A 23,870-nucleotide genomic window follows, 5' to 3' on the forward strand; every position below is an offset into this window, starting at 1 on the left:
ATATAATTCATTTCATTATTAATTTATGTAATCTTCTTTTGGAATTCTGATGAAACATGAAATAAATGAAGCAATCCAAAAATAAACTAAAAAATATGTACCCTGTTACAACTGCCATACCATTTCTTCAAAGGGTTCTATTTCTGCCCCCTAAAACCTGCCTCATTTTCTGTGAAAGTGATTACCATACATTATCCAGATATTGATGGCAGAACCAGGAGTGGATGAGACAGCTAATTAAAATAGTGGTGTTTTTAAAAAATACTCTAAATTCTGTTTTATTGCTTGTGCTTTTAACAGTAAACCTGATACCGAAGAAACTTGAAAGGGGAAAAAAAATGTATACCCAAAAATACAACTGAGACTTTTAAAGAATTCTGAAATTTCTATTAAATCCTATTAAAAAAAGATAAATCCTATTAAAAAATGTTAATTCTGAATTCAAAGCATAAAAAGACTGTATGCTAACAGCATTTGTCATAAAAGGAACACAAGATACTAGAATGAACAATCATGAAAGGATACCATTATCCTAAAGATAAAAGACATAAAAAGTTAGTTACAACTGTCTCCAGAATTTTTATCCCTAGATGATTTGGTTTGTATAATGCTGTTCACAGAATATGGGGGATTTTGTATATTCTTCCCATGGTTTTAAAAGAAATGCATGTAGCTTACATGATTAGTACACATACTGTCTTGTATATGGCATATTTTTGCTACCATTTATTATGTTTTGGATAAATGAGGCACTACCCCAAAGGCCAACAACCCCCCAAACTCTACACGTAGCAGGGTATTCAGATGCATGTAAGTTCCTATAGGTAGATTTCCTTGGCTATATAAATAAAAATTATGTATCTCAGGTACTACCATTCATAACATTTCTCATTTGTCTTTACTGACATGAAGCTTTAAAAGTAATGAGTGAATTTTGATCCCTATATATATATACTTCAAAACCTGCAATGTCCAGACAAGTCTATGTTTGATGTCTTGCAAATAGCCTCTTATACTGGTTTTTCCAAGTGGATCCCCCACCTTCTTTAAAAAAAGCTAAGTACCTTCAGGCATGTCTTTGATGTTATCACATAGTCAGAGGATCTAATTTATATGAAACTATGTGGAACACATTGACAATGGATTAGTACTAAAAAAAATTTTTAAAAAGTCCTTCATATTGCAAATTTGCAGTGGTCCAAACCAAAGCAGTTTTAAATGACATAACCATTTTTTAAAAAATAGCAATTATTCATTTAATACCTTCAAGAATCCCTAAGTGATTTGAAACTGGGGAAAGTGGCCTTATCAATGTATTATACCAAAGATTACCTTCTCTTATGCGTTCACATATATTCAATAACTACCATTCATAAAACATGGATATTAACCCTAAACACCAACAACTGCTTGTATTCTTCTCATGGTTTTTAAGAGTACACAAACTAACTTTCCTGGAAATATGATGACTGTTGAGCACAGCCACAAGGAGTATACAAATTAAAAGAATCATAAATTATTTAACATTTGTGAGTTAGACTACGTAATATTTGTCAGATTCTATAATTTGATGATTGTGGCTTAATGCACTTATTATAAAGTATATTCTATATTCCTGATGTTTCCTCATCATAAAATAGCAGTCTCTTAAAAGACTGTACAACACTAAAGTACAAGAGGAAAAATCCAACAAATATTTTGTTCCCATTAAATTTAAAGCTGAAAAATAAAATGGATTTAGTTTTAAACAGGAATGTTAGTCAGCTCTTCATTATTATAACAAAATGCCTTAAATACTCAACTTTTAAAGAGAAAAGGTTGATTCGGGCTCACAGTTTTGAAGGTTCCATTCCAAGATCAAGTGGACTCATTGCTTTGTACCTCTGGTGAGCATGCCATCAATGGCAGGGAGCGCATGGCCACAGAGCAAAAGTAAAGCAGGAAGGGGCCAGGGTTCCACAATCCCCTTCAAGACAATGTCCTCAATGGCCTAAGGATAGTAAGACCCACCTCGTAAAGGTTCCACCACTTCAGAATAGTATCGCCTTGGGGACTGAACCTTTAACACATGGACCTTTGGGTAACACATATCCAAACTACAGCAATGGATATGTGTAAAAAAGAGATAATTATGTTTAATATAAAAAAGCACAGTTTAGATAATGAAACCATATGAAAAATAAGCCAGATACAAAACGGTATATACAATGACCTCAACAATATAAAAATCTATTGCATTTTAGGAAAAGAGAGGGTTAGTGGTACAGGTTGGTGGTATGTGCAAGGACCTGGGTTTAATCCTAACACTGCAAAAGAACAGAAAATCTAAGAAAGAAAAAACCAAAAAGTACAAATGTTATATTTGTAGAGTGGTGATTCATTTTTCCTTTCCCAACTCTGTAGAATAGTACCTAAAAATTTTTAAAAACTAAAGTAAATGAGTAGTAAAATATTCCCAAGTTTAGACACAAAGTTTAATAATTTTTGTGTCTTTTTGTTGTCGTTGTTTTGGTAAGGGGGAATGAACCCAGGGGCACTTAAGCACTGAGCCACATCCCCAGCCCTTTTTATTTTTGGAGACAAGGTTTTGATAAGTTGCTTAGGGCCTCATTAAATCGCTGAGGTGGGCTTTGAATTTTACAATCCTCCTGCCTCAGCCTCCGGAGCTGCTGGGATTACAGGCAATGTGCCACCATATCCTGCTTGTCATGAGTTTTTAAATACTAAAGTTCAAGAATATGTTCCATTGATCCAGCTACAGACTATGCAATTCATTTAGATACCACTTCCTGACTCTTACTATGTGCCAAAGCTCTTTACACACAAGGATGTAAAGAATCTAAGATAGGAACTCTGCATAATAAAAATTTCATGATCTTCTTAATACCAGTTATAAAACTTCAAAAATTAATTATATGAAGGATAAATAATTTAGCATTATGTTTGATAATGGCAGAATGTTAATTCCTCTCTATCAAATGTTTAATAAAAACTTAAGTACGTCTGCTCCGATTTAAATTGTATTTGCTCCATTTCCAGGTCACAACAAACAAAAAAATTTTATAATATGTAGAAGAAACTAAAAAGTTTAAACATGAAGCTGTTCTTATGAGAAAATCTACATTTTTGTTTTTTAAATTTTGACTTGTGTTCTTACTGTTCTGAGGCCAGTCTCAAACTTGCAATCCTCCTGCCTCAGCCTCCTGAGCTGCTGCGATTCTGGCATGCACCATGCACCCGGATGTGATAATAGTATTATAAACCAAAAGAACAATATTGCTATTCAACAGAAGTTGGAGAATTTATTTCTTCTTAGTTCTAAAAGTAACACATGCAGTTTATTACATCACTGTTATCAAGATATGCCTTATTTCTGCTATTTCACTGTATGTTTATATTGTATATTTTCCTAAAGAAAATGAATACAACTGCTCCCAAACCCCTGTGTCTTCTTCACTGTTGTATCTTCAGTAACTGCTACCAAGTCTAGCAATATATAATTCAGTAATTATCCAAGACAGTACAAAAATGAATAACAAGACAGTACAAAATTCAGAATCCTTCCTCAATGATTCACACTAGACTTTCTGGGTATAGGAGGGGTGAGGGGGAATAATGTAGTCAAGTGAAGGGTGGCATTAATGTTAAATATTCATATTTCTCCCTGGACATATGCCATAAGCATAGTTTATTTTAAAATTAGATCTAATAACCAACTGGGATTCTAAACCTTTAAATATTAATGTCAACTAATCTGCCTTACACATAAACAGCTCTTAGAGATTCATAGGAAAAAAGGGTAAAACCAAAAAAAATAATTAATAAAGTATGTAAACATGTCATAGAAAAATGAATACAAGTCACCCTTAAACTAAGATGTTTAATTTCACTCATAAGAGAAATACAAACTAAGACTACACTGAAGAAAATGATACATTAATCAAATATAAATGTGAAAATATTTAGATACATATTATAAATAAGTACAGATAGACATCTGAGATAACTGAGGAAATGCAAACACTATCATCTAATCTATGTTAGATGATACTAAAGAATTTGTTTTGGGAGCCAGGAGTGCAGCTCAGCGGGAGATCATGTGCTTAGCAGAGCATGTGCTTAACAGTGCAAAGCCAACACCCACTATGACCAAAAAACAAAACAAAAAACCCAACTTGTTTTCTTAATGTGATAATGGCATCTTGTGTTTAAGAGTCTACAAGACATACATACTGAAGTATTTATAGATGAAATTATGATAGAGACTTCAAAATAATTGAGTGGAAAAGGAATAGAGAAGGATGTAGAATACATGTAAAACAAGACAAATTGTTTTGATGGCCATGTATTGATAATAGTTGTTGAGTGATGAGTACATTGTTTTCTTGACTTTTGTATACATGTAAAATTTCCTCAAATAAAAAATAATCTTAAACCTTTTGTAAAAAAAAGAATATACTTCAGAAAACTTTGGAAGAAAACACTCAGAAACTAAGAAGTGGTTATTTGTGTTTCAGTTTTGACATTTTTAGAAAAAGCTAAAATTTCAAAAAATTTAATGGAAAAATACCAATAATAACTTCATTCCATCAATATCTAGTTTCCTAAATGAACAATTTTGTAGCCTGAATGCATCAGCAATGTTATATGCTAGAAGAGGGCTATCACAGGAACATGGATCAGCATAATCAATGAAAAAGCATAAAAGAGCACTAAAATATGCAAATGAAATAAATTAGAGGTAGCTAAACTGTAACTCGTCATAAATTAAAACGTATATAAATGAAGGCTTTTAGTAAAGTTGCATACAAAATCACCATGAAAAAATCAGTTATATGCAGGACACGGTGGTACACTCCTATGATCCAGCAACCCAGGAGGTTGAGCCAGGAGGATCCTGAGTCTGAAGCTAGCCTGGAGAACTTTGCAAGGCCCTGCCTCAAAATAAAATAAAAAGGCTGGGGGTGTAGCTCAGTGTTAGTGTCCTTAGGTTCAATACTTACTAGCCCTCCCCCACACCCCAAAAAAGTCAATTATGTTTCTTATTAACTAACAATGAACAATCTGAAAAGTAAATTAAAGAATTTTATTTATTATAGCATCAAAAAGAATAAAATACTTAGGAATAACTTAGCAGTAAGCTTCACCAAGGAGACAAAGGACTTGTATATGGAAAACTACAAAATTTTGCTGAAAGAAATTATAGAAGACACTAATAAATGAAATGACATCCTATGTTCATGAAGTGAAAAAGAATACTATTAAGACACCAACATTCTTCAAAGTGATCTACAGATTCAATGTCATTCCTATCAAAATCCCAATGTTGTTTCTTGTAGAAGAAGAAAAATCTGTACTAAAATTCACAAGTAATCTTAGGGGATCTGAATAGCCACAACAATTTTGAAAAAGAACAAAACTGAAGATCTTAACACTTCTTGATCTCAAAACTTGTTACAAAGCTACAATAATCAAAACACTGTGGTATTTCCATAAAGAAAGACCAGTAGAATACAATGGAGAAGCCAGAAATAAATCCTGTATAGGGTCAAATGATTTCAAGGATGCAAGATCATTCAAAGAGAAAACGACTGTCTTTTCAACAAATAGTGTTAAGAAGACTGAATATCCACATGCAAGATTGTAGCTGGGCATTTATACCATATGTAAAATTTAACTTAAAATGGATCAAATGCTTACATGTAATAGTTAAAACTATAAAACTCTGTGAAGAAAACATGAGTTGAAAGCTTTATAACATGGATTTGTTAATTATTTCTTGGATATGACAGAGAAAACAGAAAGGACCACAATGAAATACCACTTCACACCCATTAGGGTGGCCACCTAAAAGAACTGAGAGCATGGTCTCAAAGAGATACTTGTTTATATTATTCACAACAGTTCAAAGATGGAAGTAATTCAAATGGCTATTGCCAGATGAATACATAAGCAAAAGGTATATACATATAATGGGATAATATTTGCCTTAAAAAGAAAATTCTAACACATACTCAACATGAATGAACTTACAAATCATTATGTTATGTGAAATAACTAGTATTGAAAGGACAATGATTATATGGTTCCACTTATATAAGGTATCTAGAGTAATCAAATTCATAGATAATACAATAGAATGTTGGTTGCCAGGGGCTTGGGGGAAGAGAAAAATGGGAAGTTATTGCTTAATGGCAACAGTTAGTTTTGCAAAATGGAAAGAGTTCTGGCAACAGTTGGTGCTGATGGTGTCACAAAAACAGGAATGTACTTGATGCTACTGAGATGTACACTTTAGAATGGTTAAATGACAAATAGGATGTTATGTTAAATTTTACCACATTTTAAAAAAGTAAGTACCCTCCTTGTTGCTACCAAAGGAGAGATAGAAACTAAGAATTTTATGTTTTCTCCTAGAAATCCTACAGTCTTTTTTTTTTTTTAACAAACATAAAGGGAATAATAAAAAGTAATCGGGGGCTGGGGTTGTGGCTCAGTAGTACAGTGCTTTCCTAGCATGTGTGAGGCATTGGGTTCAATCCTCAGTACCACATATAAATAAAGGTCTATCAACAACTAATAAATATATTTTTTTAAAAAAGTAATCAGTATGTGAAAGTTCTGTTAAAAGATTTTTGGAGCATCCCATCAACCATAGCTAGGATAATACACAGCAGGCACTGAAAAACACATTATGGATGCTGATTCCAAATGACAGCAACAACTAACATATATTGTTTACCATGTGCGACATTCCTCCAAATACTCTACATCTATTAAGTTATTTAATATAATGAAGATTATATTATTGGTATGTTTATTTTATCCATGAGGAATATGAGGCATTATAAAGTTAAATAAATTGAACAAAGTCACTATCTCTATTCAAATTAGATGACAGAAATGACTTTTAAACACTAGTAGTCTAGATGCAGAATTCATGGAATAAGACACTATATCTCATGCCTCTTTCTTAACCTATTAAATACACTCACAATCAATAGAGGTAGGCACTCAAGATGGAAGTTTTAGAGTTAATCCTAAAGGCACGATGTCAAACACTACAGCATAGCATACAGAGCTAATCTACCTTTCTAAGTATCATATCCTATTCATTTCTCCAAACTTCCACCCCTTTCCTCTTTGAGCTGTATCAAACTACCTTTTATTCCTTGACTAATATCAAGTTCTTATCTCCAAACTTTTGCATATGCTATTCACTGTATTAAGAAAATTCCCTCTCCTCTACCATCTTTATTGCCTCATTAGTTAAACTTACCCAATTGTGAAGTCTGTCTGACAGTAACCCCACCACACATGCACACACTCCTGGTTTTTTATGTTCTCAGATGACATGGTACTCTATATTAAATTCTAAATTAGAAATTTCCTTAAAATAGGAATATCTATGATTTATGCTTATTCATAAAGTTTGGCATATAGTAAGCATCCAATATGGTGGGCACAGTGATGCGTACCTGTAATCTCAGAAATTCAAGAGGCTGAGGACACAGGAATATAGTAAGTTCAAGGCCAGCCTTAGTAATTTAGGGAGACTTTATCTCAAAATTAAAAAATTTAAAATAACTAGGGATCTAATGTAGCTCAGTGGTAAAGTATTCCTGGGTTCAATCCCTATGACAACCCCCCACCAAATGATTTAAAAAAACAGTAAACACCCAATATGCCCTTCTAGATTAAGTGTCTCCAGGTATATTGGGGCTTCCAAAGTTGTTTTAAGGACTTACATTTCAGAATCCATTAATTAATAATGAGGCTATCATCATGCAATTCTATCAGAAGCTAAATTTGCCATGTGAAAGTTCAAACATAGACCCACAGACTGTAATTCAGATTTAGGTTTACATTAAGTACTGCAGTACTAAACCCACGGTTGCAATATGTAACCAAGAAACAATTTTAGGTGGGCACAGTGGTATACACCTGTAAATCCAGCTACTGGAGAGGCTGAGGCAGGAGGATTACAAGTTTGAGGCCAGACTGGACAACTTAGTGAGACCATGCCGTAAAATAAATAAATAATAAGAGAGAGAAAGAAAGAAAAATAAAAGGTCTGGGGATAAAGCTTAATGGTAAAGTGCCCCTGGGTTCAATTCCCCAGTACTAAAAAAAAAAAGGAAATAACTGCAATACTACGAAGCATTTCTCATACACAAGATCAGTGTACTAAACATAAATATTCCAGAATTAAAGTATATCAAAGTTTGATATCAAATCTTGAGCTTAGCATTAATAGAAGTTTCCTTTTATATAATCATCCTAGCTACAATTGCTCAATCCTATATAGTCACTGTATTTCATATATAAGCCTTTTTTTTTTAGTTCTTATTTCATTGTACGGTAATTGGTTTTTTAAAATTTATTATTTAAAAAAAATTTTCTAGTTGTAGATGGACACAATGTTTTTATTTTATTTATTTATTTTTATGTGTTGCTGAGTATTGAACCCAGTGCCTCACACATGCTAGGCATGTGCTATCACTGAGCTACCACCGCAGCGCCCCCCTGTAATTATTTGTTTAAATGACTACCTCTACTGGACTGCAGGATCTTTGAAAGTAAACTACCACTATCTCAGTGCTTAGCAGCAAAAAAAAAAAAAATTTCCAAAGGTTGTTAAAAGACTTAAGCCCAATAATACTTTTTGTATCTGTAAATAATCCTGCAAATAATTTTACAGTAGAGAATTAAGTTCAGAGGTTACATAACTTGGCTGAGATCCCACAGCAAGTAGGCAAATGAAATTCAAATTCAAATCCAGGTCTTCAGTAAATAAATTCTAATTCTTTTTCACCACCCATTTCATGTTACCATAAACAACTACAAGCTGTTTTAAGAACTATGTCCTATAGTAGCAGCTGTAGAATTTTAACAATTCACCCATAAAAATGAATCTCAAAAAAATTAAAACAGTAAATGTTGCTGAAAGATGGAATATTTGAACTTAAAGAAGATCATTTCTCAGAGGTGGGGTTGTGGCTCAGTAGTAGAGTGCTTGCCTCACTGTGTGAGGCACTGGGTTTGATTCTCAGCACTCCATATAAATAAATAAATAAATAAAATAAAGGTTCATCAACAACTAAAAAAAGGTAATTTCTTCTCTCTATAAATACATAAAACTATCATACAAAGTTACTATTATAGTCTCAATAAAATGTTGCTGTAAGTATTTAAGATGTCACCTTGTACTTCTTTATCATGATATTCTTTTAGTTTTGTCCAAAGTTCCTTAAAGTCATTAGATATATCTGCAGAATTTGGGCTTCCACAACTGCTTCCAGAGATGTTCATCTTGCTTAACAGGTTCCACACTTCTATTTGCTTAATGTTTTCTGACCTTTTTTGTTACATTATATAGGTGTGAAGTTGTCTTTAGGCAGCTGAAATACCTGAAACGACAGATTGCAACATAAATAAACTTTGTTGTTCACCTTTATGTAATTTGAAGTCAGGATGAAACACAAGCCCAGTTGTTTTAAAAGTTTTCCTTATTTACCCACAATCAATCATTTTGAGAATTTGGGAAGGGTTGTTGGGGTGTGAGGAAATAAGATAAACCTCTTGATTTTAGTTATTTGGCCTTTACATAGGGGAAATATCTTATTGCACCTACAGAGAAGTAATTACTTATGTTCTGTTAAACTAAAAGGACTGATACTGACAGGTCTGTACTCATTCAGTCAGTATTGATTTACCATTATAAAAGAATTTATTGCTTTCTTAACTTTTGAATTGATGTGGAGTACAAAACTATACCAAGAAACCATTAAAAAAGTAAAATGATGCCAGGAACTTTGGTGCACACCTTCAATCCAATCAACTCTGGAGACTGAGGCAGGAAGATCTCAAGTTCAAGGCCCAACTCAGCAAAGAGGGAAGACACTGTTACTACTTGGTAACCTATAAATACTACAGAAATAAATATATAGTTTTATCAAGCTTTTAAAAACTGATATTGGACTTTTAAAAAACAATTAGCAAAAACTAGCCAGACCCCAGTGGCGCACATGTATAATCCCAGTAGCCTGAGAGGCTGAGACAGGAGGATCGAGAGTTCAAAGCCAGCCTCAGCAAAAGTGAGGCACTAAGTAACTCAGTAAGACCCTGTCTCTAAATAAAACATAAAATAGGGCTGGGGATATGGCCCAGTGCCCAAAATTCAATTAAAAAGTTAGCAAAAACTGAACATATACTGTATTTCAGATATTAGGGAGTTATAAATTTTCTTGGGTTTGATAATGATATAGTCACTAAAAACACCTTATCTGCCAAAGAAATATATACTGAAGTGTGTATAGATTAAGCAATATATTCTTTGCGATTGGCATGAAAATATTCCTACTAATACAAATAATAGGTGCTGGGTGGAAAGATGAAATAAAAAATGCTAAACTTTCACAATTATTGATGCTGAACGAGGGGTATGTATATGAGAGGGTTCATAATTGTACTGTCTCTCGTGTATACTCATTTCCATGTTAAAGTTTTAAAAAATGGGATTAGGTGAACTACATTAATACAGCTATTTCCAAAGAAGCTGGTATTCTACTATCTTTTAACCAAAAAAGATAAATTACAAGGCTTACATTATTGCCAATAAAACCCACCAAGTATTATGTGTATAAAAGCAAAAGGCTATGTTAGTTTACATTTATTATACTTAATCTTCAGAACAACTCTATAAAACAGCCACAATTATAAATTTCATTTTAGAGTTGAGGAAACAGGTGTAACAGTCAAGTTGAGAGCCCAAAAAATACCTAGGTAGCAGGAAAAGCAACAACAAAAAAGTAAAAATAAGCTAACTGTTCCAATTAAGTGAACAGTTTAAAGGCTTAATTGAAACTTTTAAATTGCACAGTATTAGTTTAAAACCAATGAATTTAAGCGTCCTTAAGAAACAAACTAAAACAATCAAATGCTTTAAACACACACACACTCTCTCTTTATCAAAAGCAAACTTGCAAATGGCTGTGGCTCAGGAAACCCTTTCCTCCTCCCTGCCCACTTAGCGCTTCTGGCTGACATCTCTCTTGTGGCACTGAACCATCACCGCTGCACAGTGAGCCTTGATCTCTCAGAACGCACATCTTGCCACCCGAATTGCACCAGGGGCTCCAAGACTAGTGATAATTCATTCCTGTGTATTCCCTAGCACTGTAAGCCAGCACACTGAAGGCATCCAATAAGATATTTACTGTCGCAACACAGTCCTTTCACACAGGTGAGGCAAGAGGAACTGCCCAAGGCACTTGCAGGTGTGCAGCGGTTCTCACTCCCCTCCCGGTCTCCACCAGCCTCTCCTCAGCACCCCGCACAATCCGCCCGCGCTTCTGATGAAAATGCGCCCAAGGCCGGCGCGGGAATCGCGCACGGCGCGGTCGGCGCATGCGCGCGGGGGTGCCGGGCGCTGGGAGGCGCGTCCTCAGCCCGCGCGAGGGAAATAGAACCACACAGAATGCTAGCTGGGGGCATTTCCAGAGTTCAGACTCAGCCCAGCCTACGTCCTCACAACCCGAGTGCCTGTTGTACTCTCCAAACCCCGAGAGCCAAACCCCTACGACGAGCGCGCAACTCCAGACCGGAAATAGTCCCTAGGACTGGGCACTCAGGGTGGGGGAAAGAAGATTCCTCGTACTCACAGCTTCCAGGACAGCTTCGACATCCTCGAGAGCCCCAGGACAGGAGCAGATGCCCTCTGGGGTTGTAAAGGGACAGCAGCTCCCTGTTCCCCGTCGCCGCCTTCTTTCACCAGACTTGCAGACCCTAGTCCAGGGCTGGGGGAAGGCCGGAGGGCGGCCGGCCCGGCTTGGAAGCGGCCGGCCCCGCCCAGCCCGGGAGCCCTACGACGTCACGCAACGTCATGTGACGTCACGCGGAAGTTCCCGCGGCGGCACGCCCTTTCCTCCTCGCTGGCTCTGTCGCGGAGTCTGAAAGAGGGATTTAGCTGGAGGGGTTGAGAGGGTGGCCTGTGAGCAGAAGGGAGCGGCCCAGAGAGCTTGGCGTCCGCGACAGCGTTTTGAAGGTGCCCTGAGGAAAACAAACTGTTCTATCTGGGGAGCCCCAGCCGTTGGTGTCTGTGAACGCTGTCTTCTCTGTGCATGTGACAAAAGCATATTTCAAGGAAAGCGTGTAGGAGGAGGGTACCAAACCCAGAGTTCAGAATCAGCTGGTGTGGGAGTCAGCCTGATAGTCATTACCTACGGGACTGGTTAATAACGCCCTATTTCAAAATGCTTTTTATTTTGCTGAAGTTAAATGGGAAGTTTCTGGCAAACCTGAAATGAGAGGGAATCAGAAGCGACCGCATTCTTTATTCGTTGGGGCAACACGTTGCTAGGTAATTTTTTTAAAAATCAAAATTTCCTGTCGCTGTTGTCTGATATTCAAACGGATAGTATATTTTTCTATTTATCTTTATTTTTTATTTTGGAGTACTGGAAGTTGAACCCAGGGTCTCCTTACTACTGGGCTACATCCCCAGCCCCCCACCCCTTTTGAGACAGGGTCTCAGTGATTTGCTGAGGCTGACCTTGAACTTGCTATCTTCCTGCTTCAGACTCCCTGGTCGCTGGCATTATAGGCATGCAGTACGACACTCAGCTATCTTAATTTCTGAATGTAGCATTTTTTGACCATTTAGTTCTACAAATCAAGTTGAATATAAACTATAAATCACTTTATCTTTGGAATACTTTTGTGTTATATTTTCAAGACCTGGGAAGAAGACAGGGACAATAACTTTTAAGGTGTAATTCTTCGAAAATTATAAATACAAAGCATAAAGGCAATTTTCCCATTCATCTGACATTTGAAGAATGAATATCATAATTTACTCTTTGATATTGGACATATAAAAGCTGGTGTCTTTAAAGAAGACGCTGAACCGTCCTTGCCCTATTGTAAAAACTTTTTTATTTTCCACCTTTATAAGACTTAATTCATAATGTTTTTAAAAAATGAGTCAGCTATAGTGGCTTTAATCCCAGCAGCTCAGGAGGCTTAGGCAGGAAGACTGCAAGTTCAAAGCCAGCTTCAGCAACTTAGACCCTAAGCAACTCAGCGAGACCCTGTCTCTAAATAAAATATTAAAAAGGACTGGGGATGTGGCTCAGTGGTTAAGTGTTCTTGGGTTCAATCCCCAGTACCACCTCCCCCCAAAAAGATTGAAAAATTGACTATGCCATTTTTAGTACAACATAATTGGCAGAGTTAAAACTTGTATAAATGTTTATAATAGAAATTGGAGTTTTAATATGTGGAAAAAACCTGTAATCAGATTGTCATATCAAAACAGCATATCTAAAGGACATAGTATTTGTCAGCACAGACGGTGGATGTCTATAATCCCAATGAATCTGGAGGCTGAGGCAAGGGAATGGAAAGTTCCAAGCCAGCCTTAGCAACTTAGGCCCTAAGCAACTTAGACCCTTTTCAAAATAATAGGGCCGGGGATGTGGCTCAGTTGTAATGGGCCTCTGGGTTCAATCCTTACTATCAAAAACAAAACAAAAATAGTATTTGTGGTCCAAAGAAAAATTATCTGAACAGAATGACCTAACCTGTTCTTAAGACCTTTGCCTATGACTCATTAATTCATTTATGCAAATAGAATCCAAAGATTTCATCCTTGACACTATTCTCCCTTAACCCTTGTACCCAATCTTTTACCAAATCCTTTCAGACATTTAAATCCATCCCTTTTATCACTACCTCCATAATCCTAGCTTCTATTAACTTTTACCTGATCTACTACTATTCTACTTTCCATATCTACCCAATCTACTAACCAACCTAAACCAGTCTCTTCTCTGGAAAATTGTTGAGTATCAATTCTCTATTCATGTATATATTTAATTTTTATTGTATACATGTATTGCTGAAAAAATCATATATAGTCTAATGAGGAGAGTACAGGCTCTGAAGCCAGACTGCTTGGGTTTGAATCCTGCTAATATCCTCAGTGTCACTGGACAGTTTGCTTAACCTCTCTCATTTTTCCTGTCTTTAAAATGAAAATAATAATAGTACCAATCTCATAGGGAATGAAGATTAAGTGATATAACATGTAAAGTGCTTAGTGCACTGTTCAGATATATAATTAGTATATGTTCAATAAAAACTAGCCATTAGTAGGGGCTGGGACTGTGGCTCAATGGCAGAGTGTTGCCTAGCATGTGTGGAGGCACCACATAAAAAAATAAAAAAAGGCATGATGTCAATCTACAACTACAAAAAAAATTAAAAACTAATTTTTACTAGTATTTCTCAGCTAATAGACTAAGTATAACCCCTTTCTAAAGACATAGTTTAAAGGATGAGGAAAAAAAGAATTTCAAACTTTATACCTTCTCCTGCCACCTTAAAGTGTGCCTATTTTGAGGGCATTTTTCTATACTTTAGCTACTGTGCTGTTCTTGAAAAGTAAATCTAATAATGTCACTATGCTGCTTAAACACTTTCAGTGGCTTCCTGTTACTTTTTGAAGAAAACCCCTTTTGAACTGGTAGTAAAAGCAGCTTCATTTCCATATTCTGTTCTTGTGCCTCACAGGTCTTCACATACTGTAGTCTCTGCCTGGAGTTCAACAAACCTACTCCTCCCCTTTGCCTAGCTATGAATTTAATAATCTTTTATTTTGTTTTAATAGTTTCTTCTGTTAGTTTCTCTTATAACAACATGTACTTCCATATCTTACACTTCTTAAAAAATTTTAGTTATTTAATTTTGTCTCTCCACTAGACATTTAAGTAACAACCATGTCTTTTTTGGCCATGGGTAGGGTATTTAACCCAGGGGCATTTTACCACTGAGGTACATCCTCTATCTCCCCCCGCCCCCCACTTTTTTTTTTGAGACAGAGTCTCACCAAGTTGCTTAGGATTTTGCTAAGTTGTTGAGGCTGGCCTCTTACTTGTGATCTTTCTGACTCAGGCTCTGGAGTTACTGGGATTACAGGTGTGTGTCACCATGCCCAGCAATAACCATGTTTGTTCATCTTTTTATCTCCAGAAAAAGAACCCAGTGACTGCCACAGAAACAGTACTCTAGATAAATAAATAACTAGGGCATCTCTTCATGATTTATTATTTTTTATGTAAGTGGAAACCTTTGGATATATTAATAAATCTTAGATTTTTCTTTATGAGATTTTATAATGGTCACTTTAACCATGGAAAGGGTGGGCATACTCATAGTTCTAAGTAGGAGATAAGCAGATTTCAGACTTATCATGATAGAATAAATTTGAAGTCCCAAAGTTATATGCAGAGAACACATCTTTATCAGAGAAGCAGTTACTTTGAACTCTTCATTAGATTTGGTTTTCATATTTTATGGCTTAAAACAGTACTTGCCAACCTATTTAATTTTGGTATAATTAATACAGTCAATCCCCAATTTGCAATGTTCAGTCTGTGATTTTTTGTTTTTACAATGGTATGAAATTGATAAGTATTCAGTGGAAACTGTACTTCCAAAATTGAATTTTGATCTTTTCCTAAGCTAGTGATATGCAATATGATCCTCTCTTATGAAACAGGGCAGTGGCAGCAAACCATAGCTACCCATGAGACATGCAGTCACAAGGGGACGAAACCAGCACTCTGTAGGATGCTGTGTGGCTAAGGATGTTCAGTAAATTATGTGTGTTAAATGCACTTTTGACTTATGATATTTTTAATTCATGATGGGCTTATTGTAAGTGCAAGGAGCACTTATGCTTGTACTACATGTTATGATAACAGAATAAGGTTGTTTGCATCTAGAGGCAACAAAGTTGGCACTCCAACCACCTCAGGCCCAATACTGCCACCTCCAGGATTGCAAATTTATTCTCAGCACACCTGTGATTCATTAGAGGACAGTTGTTAGGATGCTCAGTTTAAAAGTTATGTGGTGAAGTGTTAAAATGGTGAACTACTTTATATTTATATATTTTTTTCAGAGAAAATTGTGTGGTAGTAATAAAATGCTAAGATTCTTAAAATTAGAAATCTGGAATTTATGTAGATTTTAAAATCATCTAGCTTTAGCCATTTCAAAAATGAAATTGTTGATTCTACAGTCTATGTTTAACTCCTACAGCTGGGTAGCCAAGTATGATGAAGGGGAAATCACCAGGTTAGACTTTTAGATAACACTAAAATTACATGTTTTCAAACCTCATTCAGGACGTTAGTTAATCCCTAAAATAGCCTTTGTTGAGCTCCTTCTATTTCCTTTGCTGTCTTCCATCTTTCACTATTTTCTTCAAGTCTTTCTATGTGGTATTTTCACTTCTAACTAAAACCTAGTCCAGATTAAACCAGACAATTGAACTCAAGCAGTGAGATCTTCCTAAACTTTGTTTTCCCTTTCTCAACCCTGTGAATTAGGCAGGACCACATTGCAGATAAAAATAAAACCCACATCGAATTGCTTCTCATCACCTCCTTTGCATCCACCTTGGTCTAATCCACCAGAAAACTTTTATAAATCAATAGTCTCCATTTTAAAAAAGTTAAACAATTATCTTTCTTTTTTCACTCTTTTCCCTTTCAGAATATTATCCTATGGTGGTCAGAGTGGTTCTTTAAAATGTGCCAGAACATCACATTCCCCTGCTCAAAACATTCCAGGGTCTTCCCATAACATTACAGTAAGATCTAAAGCCCTTTCCAAGAAGTCAGGACAAGTCATTCACTATAGTCTACTGATGTTACTTCCTAAATATATTTTGAGTTAAGTTCTTTCCTTTTCATCCCCATTCTTATTGCCCTACTTTAGGTCCTATTGTTTGCCTAGAAGACAGCCTTTCTGCTTCCAATCTTGTTCGCATTAATTGAGTCTCCACATAGCTGAGATCTAAACCATTATTTCTGATCTTATCACTCTGCTTAAAACCCTTCAGTGACTCTCTATTGCCTAAAAGTTAAAATTCAATCCCTTTAAAGTATCACAGAAGCCTTTCTTAGTTCTGCATACTCTCTATGTATAACTTGCTCTTTCCCTTTATCAACAGAAAAGCCCCTTTATTCTCTCCTCCTCATTTCTATTTCTTTGTGTTGGTTCATCCAATCCTTTTTTTTTCTTTCACATTTTAACTTATTCTTTAAGACAGCTCAAGTTGTACCACTTCCAGTAGAGTAACCTAATATCTCTACCCCTCCTTCCTATCCACTCCCACAAATGGCCCTCCTCATTCACCTATATCCCTCAATACATGTATTCTATCAGTGCACTTAATGCCATTATGTTGTCATTATTTTCATAAGACTTTTATCTTCTCCAAGCAGACTATGGGCTCCTTGATGCCAGAGACTGTACTTTTTTTTTCTTCTCAGTTTTTTCAGTTCTTAAGCATCCCATATAGCCACAGATATAATTTTGTTTTCTAGTGAGCACATTTTAAAATGAGGAACAAAACAGGTGAAATTAGCAATATATTTATTTTACTCAATTTATCTAAAATATTATTTTTATTAAAAATTAATAAGACATTTTTTCATTCATTTTTGACTTACGAAAGTCTTTGAAGTTCAATGTATATTTTGCCTTTATGGCACATCTCAATTTGGATTAGCTATAATTCAGTGCTCAAAGACACATGTGGCTAGTAGATACTGTATTGGACAGCACTGGCCTATGCTGAATATTGAGTGAAAAAAAATGAGGTTATGTGAAATATCTAAAGAACCAAGATGGAGCTGGGAATAGGACATGGTATCGTATTCTCAGTCTAATGCTATTAGATGCCCACTTGTGTTGGGCATTTCCCATCTCTCTTCACTTCCCTTATCGTTGCCTCCTTCCTTTCCCTAGCATTGAGTGCTTATATCTTATTGCTCAAAACTTAAGTGATTAAACCCATAATGATTATTTACATAATACTTTCCAGCACATCTAACATGAACATACAATATTGGTAAATTGGGGTGAGCTGTTATACCTTTAGTCAGAACTATTTTAAGTATAGGTCAAAAGGTTAGTTTGAGAGACAAAAGAAAATTCTGTTAACTGTCAATATTTATGTCAACTTAAAAGAGCACCTGATTTAATTTTTTAAAAATTGTTTATAGGAATTAGTAAGTAGTGTTTGTGGGTGATAGTATACATCTATCAGGGATCTTGCTCCAAGTGTCAAAATGCTTAGTTATGATTTAATAGTACCAAGATTCCAGTTAGGTTGAACAAGTTTTATAATTGTTTTAAAAGATATATTTGACATTCATAGAGGGTGTCAGTATCAGTTTTTATTTTGGCATTGTCTTAGGTTTTCATTTAAATGTCTGTTAATCATAGACATTAAAGATTATACATTACTTTTCAACTGAAAAGAATAGTCTCATGTCTGTCTGGTAAGTTTCCAAATTAGATAAAGAAGCTTTATTTAATAAACTATGTAGGTATAACTACACTTGACTGAATTTCCTTCTTCATTTCCCTCTATAGGCTATTAAAGTAGTTCCATTTGTTTTTAAACATCTTTCATTTCACGTTAGTAATGGGCAAACTTTCACTGGATATATAAATTGTTCAATTTAGCATATTTCACTGTGCTTGATGAAGGTCCCTATATTGGTTGCCTAGGTTTAAGTGATAATGGACTGATTAATAATGTTATTAATATATTATTTGAAGAATAATTTATCATTAATGGACAGAGACATCTAGTTTTTTCAGGTCATCTATTTATAATGCAGAGAATGTTTCAAATATTTCAAATCTATGCATACTCTATAGGTTTTTGAAGCCCAGAGACTTTTTAAACTGATTAGTTAGCCTTTAAACCTTCTAACACTTGTACTTATAAGAACTTAACTGCTGAAGAGATAAAAACTTATGAGCCAGTGAATGTTTGCCTAGCATGTGCAGGGCCCTGGGTTCTGTACCCAGCACTGAAAAAGAAAGAAAGAAAAGAGGAAAAGAACTTATGAATGATCACATGCTATGGATATAGCTTCATGGTGAAGTGCCTTCCTAATATGCATAAAGCCCTGGATTTCATCCCAGTACTAGAAAGGAAGAAATAAAGGAAGGAAGAAAAAAAAAGATCACTAAGACTGTATAGTAGAAACATTTATTTTGGGAATCTTGAAAACTATGAATTTTAACCTTTTTATACAGTAAAAATGTACTATACTGCACTGCCCTGTGTACATATGTATAATGCTACCATGATGGAAATTGTGAGAATATTTATTTACCATCATGTAAATGGAAAACATTATGAAGGGTTAACTGTAGAAACAAGTCACCAACATGTGGAGTCTACTTATTAAAGCATTTCTTAGTAAGTTCACAAGAGCCAACACATTTAATATCCATTGCTTTGTCCACTTTAAAAATGACAATTTTTCCTTCTGTGAATTTATGAATTTGTCCACTTCTTGGAAATAATTGTGGTCCTTAGTGTACCTATGCATCACAAATTACAGATGTATCTTCAAACACGCTGTTTTACTTTGTCTTTTTTTCCATCTTTCCCTATTCTAATTATGCTTGAGAAAAATAGACTCTGTTTAAAATATTGGCTTTTTGCTTTTCCTAATCCATATGTTAGTGTAAAGTTAAGAAAACTTTAATAGTTTATTACTTTTCCAAAGATAAATGCAAAAATTCAAAATATTTTGTGTTCAGTTAGATAGCTATGAGTTCTCTTATTCTTCCTTAAAGCTCAGTAGGGTAACTATAGTTTACAGCAATTTATTATATAGTTTATAAAGAAGTACAAGGCAGGTTAGAGGTGTGGCTCAGAGGTAGAGTGTATGCTTTGCATATGTGAGGACCTGAGTTCCATCTTCAGGATTCCCCTTGACCAAAAAGAACTAGGAGAGAGGAGTTTGAAGGTGCCCAGCACAAAGGGTAAATGTTCAATAAGATAAAAATGCTGATTATCCTGATTTGATTATTATTGGCTAATCCTTTCAAATAATCATCTCCTCTAATAATAATACAAATTTTGCATTTTAGCACTTGCCTGTAATCCCAGCAATTTGGGAGGTAAGACAAGAGAATCACCAGTTCAAGGCCAGCCTCAGCAATTTAGCAAGGTAGGAGCTTAGTGAGACCCTGTCTCAAAAAATAAAAAGTGATGGGAATGCGGTTCAGTGATAAAGTGCCCCTGGGTTCAACCCCTAGTACTTAAAAAAAAAAAAATTGTATCTCCTCTAAAGGAGACAGTACGTTTTAGCCATTACTTTTTCAGTTTCGCTTCTTATAACCAGAAATATTAAAAATTTATAGTGAAATTGTGTTGTAATTTACTTCACATTAATTGTGACTGTTTTTATGGGCTACATAGGATACTAAGACTGAAACAGACTTCTCTTCCCACATCTAGGAGACTTTTTATGTAAGGTGACCATATGCCCAGGTTTACCAGCAATAGTTCTGGTTAATGCCTGTTTTACTAGTTTAATTATTAAATAGGGGTCCTTTTTACTTTAAAAAAATGTCCTGGTTTGAGTGATAAATCATATGGTCAGAAGAAATTTTGAGATATAAACTAATAAAAAGGGAAGATTTAAATGCTTTTTTGTAGTCAGCACTTTTTCCTTCTCATCTATGTACAGATCTATCTAAACTCTCTTTAGCTTATTAAAGAATTATACTCTTTGATTTACTAAAGTACTCTGAAATTCCTGTGAGTTGAGAAGTGGTTTGTTTAATACTGATAGGAAATTAATTCAAGAGCATTAACAATGATAAAATACAAAGTACTTTTCCCGTTTATCTTCTTTTTCAACCTAAAAAAAAAATTGCCAAAAAGATACAATAGTACAGTTTTCATCTTTCCACAGAGGTTGTGAAATTAGGTAGCTTGACTAGCATTATATATATATATATCATATATATATATGTATTTGTTTCACATATATGAAAACTATATGTCTAAATGCATATATTAATATATTTTAGCATGTATATAATATATGTACATACATATATCTGTATACCATGCTGTTTTTAAATAATAGAATCTATATAAAGCTTATTTTATGCTTTTTTCTTTTTTAATTTAGAAAACAGTTTAGAAAAAATAATTAGTTTGTGCATTTTGACAGAAAATTATTCTTATTTGAAGGTTAATTTGCAGCTCCAGTATACTTTTCTATTTACTTCAGAAAGTTTCACATTGTAAAAGGTTATGAAAAGGACTTGTAAATGTGACAGAATTTAATTAGTCTCACAACTGAGAAGAAGAAAATAAAGCAGGCTTTCTTAATCAGAGTTGGAGTGAAGCACCTATTATGAACAATTCCAGTTCATTTTTTAGACTTTTTTGCACTAATAATTTATTTCTAAGTAATTTTGGTACACATGCTGTTTTGCTTACAGTACACTAGTATGTATAATTGAGAAATTGTTGTAAACTGATTTCTAATAGAAATAGCAAAAATGTTTATACAAGCTTTCCCAGCCCTGAGTTGTGGATTCTTTCATGTTCCAAGTTTAAAATTGAATAGATTGAAGGGTGAATTATGTTGCAATATCAGAAAGTACCAGAGTAAGGAGTGTTCCAAAAAAAAATGTGATTGTATTCCATAATCAATGTAGCCTTAGGACACTAGGGAAAGAGCTGGGACATAGGACTATGGCTTAAATTCTGGCCCTATCTCTAATTATCTGCATGTTTCCTAGACAAGTCTTATTTCCCCAACTGAAAGATGAAAATATTTATTTTACCCAAAGGGGTTGTTGTAAGGATGAAATAATATATGTGAAATTTCTTAAAGAAGACTTAAGTTTGAAGCAGCTTGCCTTTTGGGAGCAGAGTGACAGAGGCTTTCCAGGCAGGAGTGTGCAAAGTTCTGCTGAGGGAGGGGGCAGGCAATCATTGTGAGCTCTAGAAACTGCAAATATATAATAATGTATTTATATAGGTTGATATTGGGAAAGTGGCATTGAGTTCTAATTTTTAAAATTCTAATCCTATTGAGTAAATAATGTAACTTCTCTTTGATTTGGTTGCTTATCAAAAAAATGAAGATAATATATACATTGGGTATTTCACAAAATCATCGATAAGATTGGATGAGATGTATATATGTACCCTAACAATGTAAGAATCTTGTGTAATAGATTTAAGGCTAATAGGAGACATGTCTCCAATCACTAACTTGTAATTATAGTGAAATGTTGAATTGGTATGCAAATGGTGAGAGATTCATAATAAAAGAAGGGACTAACTAAGTGCTTTTATATGATTTACATGATCAAATTTAGGTAAAGCAGGTAGTGTTAAATGGTGGTTTTTATTATTAAATTCTTTTTATATGTACATGACAGTAGAGTGTACATACATAGAGTACAACTTAACTCTAATTAGGATCTCATTCTTGTATATGTTATGGAGTTTCTCTGGTGATATAATTATATATGAACAGAGGAAAATTATGTTCCATTCATTCTACTCTTTCCTGTTCCCAATACCCTCTTCCCTCATTCCCCTTTGAATATGATGGTTTTAAATATTTCCATTCTATTCCAAAGGATTTAAAAATCATCTAGCCCAAAAGCAAAGTTGTATAAACAGGAGAAACTAATTCATTCATTTATTTCAGAGATTAGTGCTTGTAAGAAATCCTTAATATAATAGCGATATATCATCTTTCCAGCTTCAAATCCAAGAAAGGGAATGTTGGAATAAATGTTGATATTATGATCTGAGCTAATATAGTAAAGACCTGAGTATATTTTGTTTCTCTTTTTGAAAATATTATCTGTTATGATTGGGCTTTGTTCAGCCACATGTGTCCCCACTTTTTCCCATTTCCTATGTAATCTTCATTTCAATTTTTCTGCTTTATCTTTATTCATTAGCTACTTTATTGATTTGTTAAAATACTCAGCTTTCTCCCAGAATTCAAGTTAAGTGAAAAAATGATAGTCTTTGTTAGATTTCCTTTTTACTTGCATCTATTTCTCCTTCACTTTCTCTAAAGTAGGCTTAGGCATTATACAGATATGGTATTTACTTAATTAAAGCACATGACTTGATGTTTAGTTATTCCATTTTTAATCTGCTTGACTAGAGCCTTCGTATAATGCATTCTTCAAAATCAAGCTCCAGGATCACATTTTAGGTTTTAATGAATTACTTCTTGTAACCAGGCCCTTTTGGAGACAGTCCAAGACAAACTTGTACTATTCAAAATTCTGTGTTTCACTGAAATGAGAAATGTCTCTTGAGGGTCTAATGTAGTCCATTTGTTTTTACTATAATTTTACCATTGTAAACTTAAAGACTTTGGGTCAATGCTGGGCATAAAAGTATTCATATAGTACATACTAATTAATTGTTCATTTTGTTGCTGTTTGTCCCTTTAAAAATTGGCAACCAAATTCAGGAAATGAATTGTAGTTTATTAGATAATACCTTTCTCACAGAAGATAAAGTTTCAGTGCATCTCGGGTTTTGTGGGAATGGATCAAATCCATCAGACAAAAGTAGGGTAAAGTTCCTTATTTTCCACTTGACATTGCTATACTCATTTCTCAGAAAATCCATTTTAGTTCTCTTGAATATAAGAATTATATTGGTAAGCCTAAAGAAAAAGCAGTTTGACTCTATATTTGTCCCATAATAATGATATATTGCATACTTCTTAGGCCCTGTGAGTCTCAGCCATTGCAGTGGCAACCAGTTTCATGCAGGCGAAACCTGACAGCCCTTCACCTGACTTTCTGGCCCAGGACCTTTTCTGAAGCTAGTGAAAACAAGTGCATAACTTGAAAGTGTAAGAAAGGGCAACCCTTAGCTGAAGGAAGTCAGAATTGATAGAGAATTGTTTTTCTCATGGGTCTTATGGCAGGCAATTCTGAAGTTGTTTCACAACTCCTCATACTGAGCTTGAGCATTGATT

The 23,870-nt window shown here is 34.7% G+C and overlaps 1 protein-coding gene across 5 annotated transcripts in view; it reads right to left on the reverse strand.

Annotated features, from left to right (window-relative positions):
- Rbbp8 (RB binding protein 8, endonuclease) overlaps positions 1 to 23,870 on the reverse strand; it is an 85,536-nt gene that overhangs the window by 56,156 nt on the left and 5,510 nt on the right. The window contains exons 1-2 of one of the 5 annotated variants that reach the window (XM_046433788.2): positions 11,664 to 11,895; positions 9,204 to 9,410 (exon numbers count right to left, since the gene is read on the reverse strand). In XM_046433788.2, coding sequence (XP_046289744.1) covers positions 9,204 to 9,312 — 109 coding nt within the window. In that variant the 5' untranslated portion in view covers positions 9,313 to 9,410; positions 11,664 to 11,895. Of the gene's footprint in view, positions 1 to 9,203; positions 9,411 to 9,826; positions 9,922 to 11,219; positions 11,239 to 11,663; positions 11,896 to 23,870 lie in introns of those variants that run through there. The other 4 variants (XM_046433820.2, XM_046433806.2, XM_046433814.2 and 1 more) reach the window with 4 other exon arrangements.

The sequence above is a fragment of the Marmota monax genome, unplaced genomic scaffold (assembly GCF_021218885.2).
Source record: "Marmota monax isolate L192 unplaced genomic scaffold, Marmota_monax_Labrador192_F-V1.1 WCK01_AAM20220418_F8-fsc00126, whole genome shotgun sequence".
NCBI lineage: Eukaryota > Metazoa > Chordata > Mammalia > Rodentia > Sciuridae > Marmota > Marmota monax.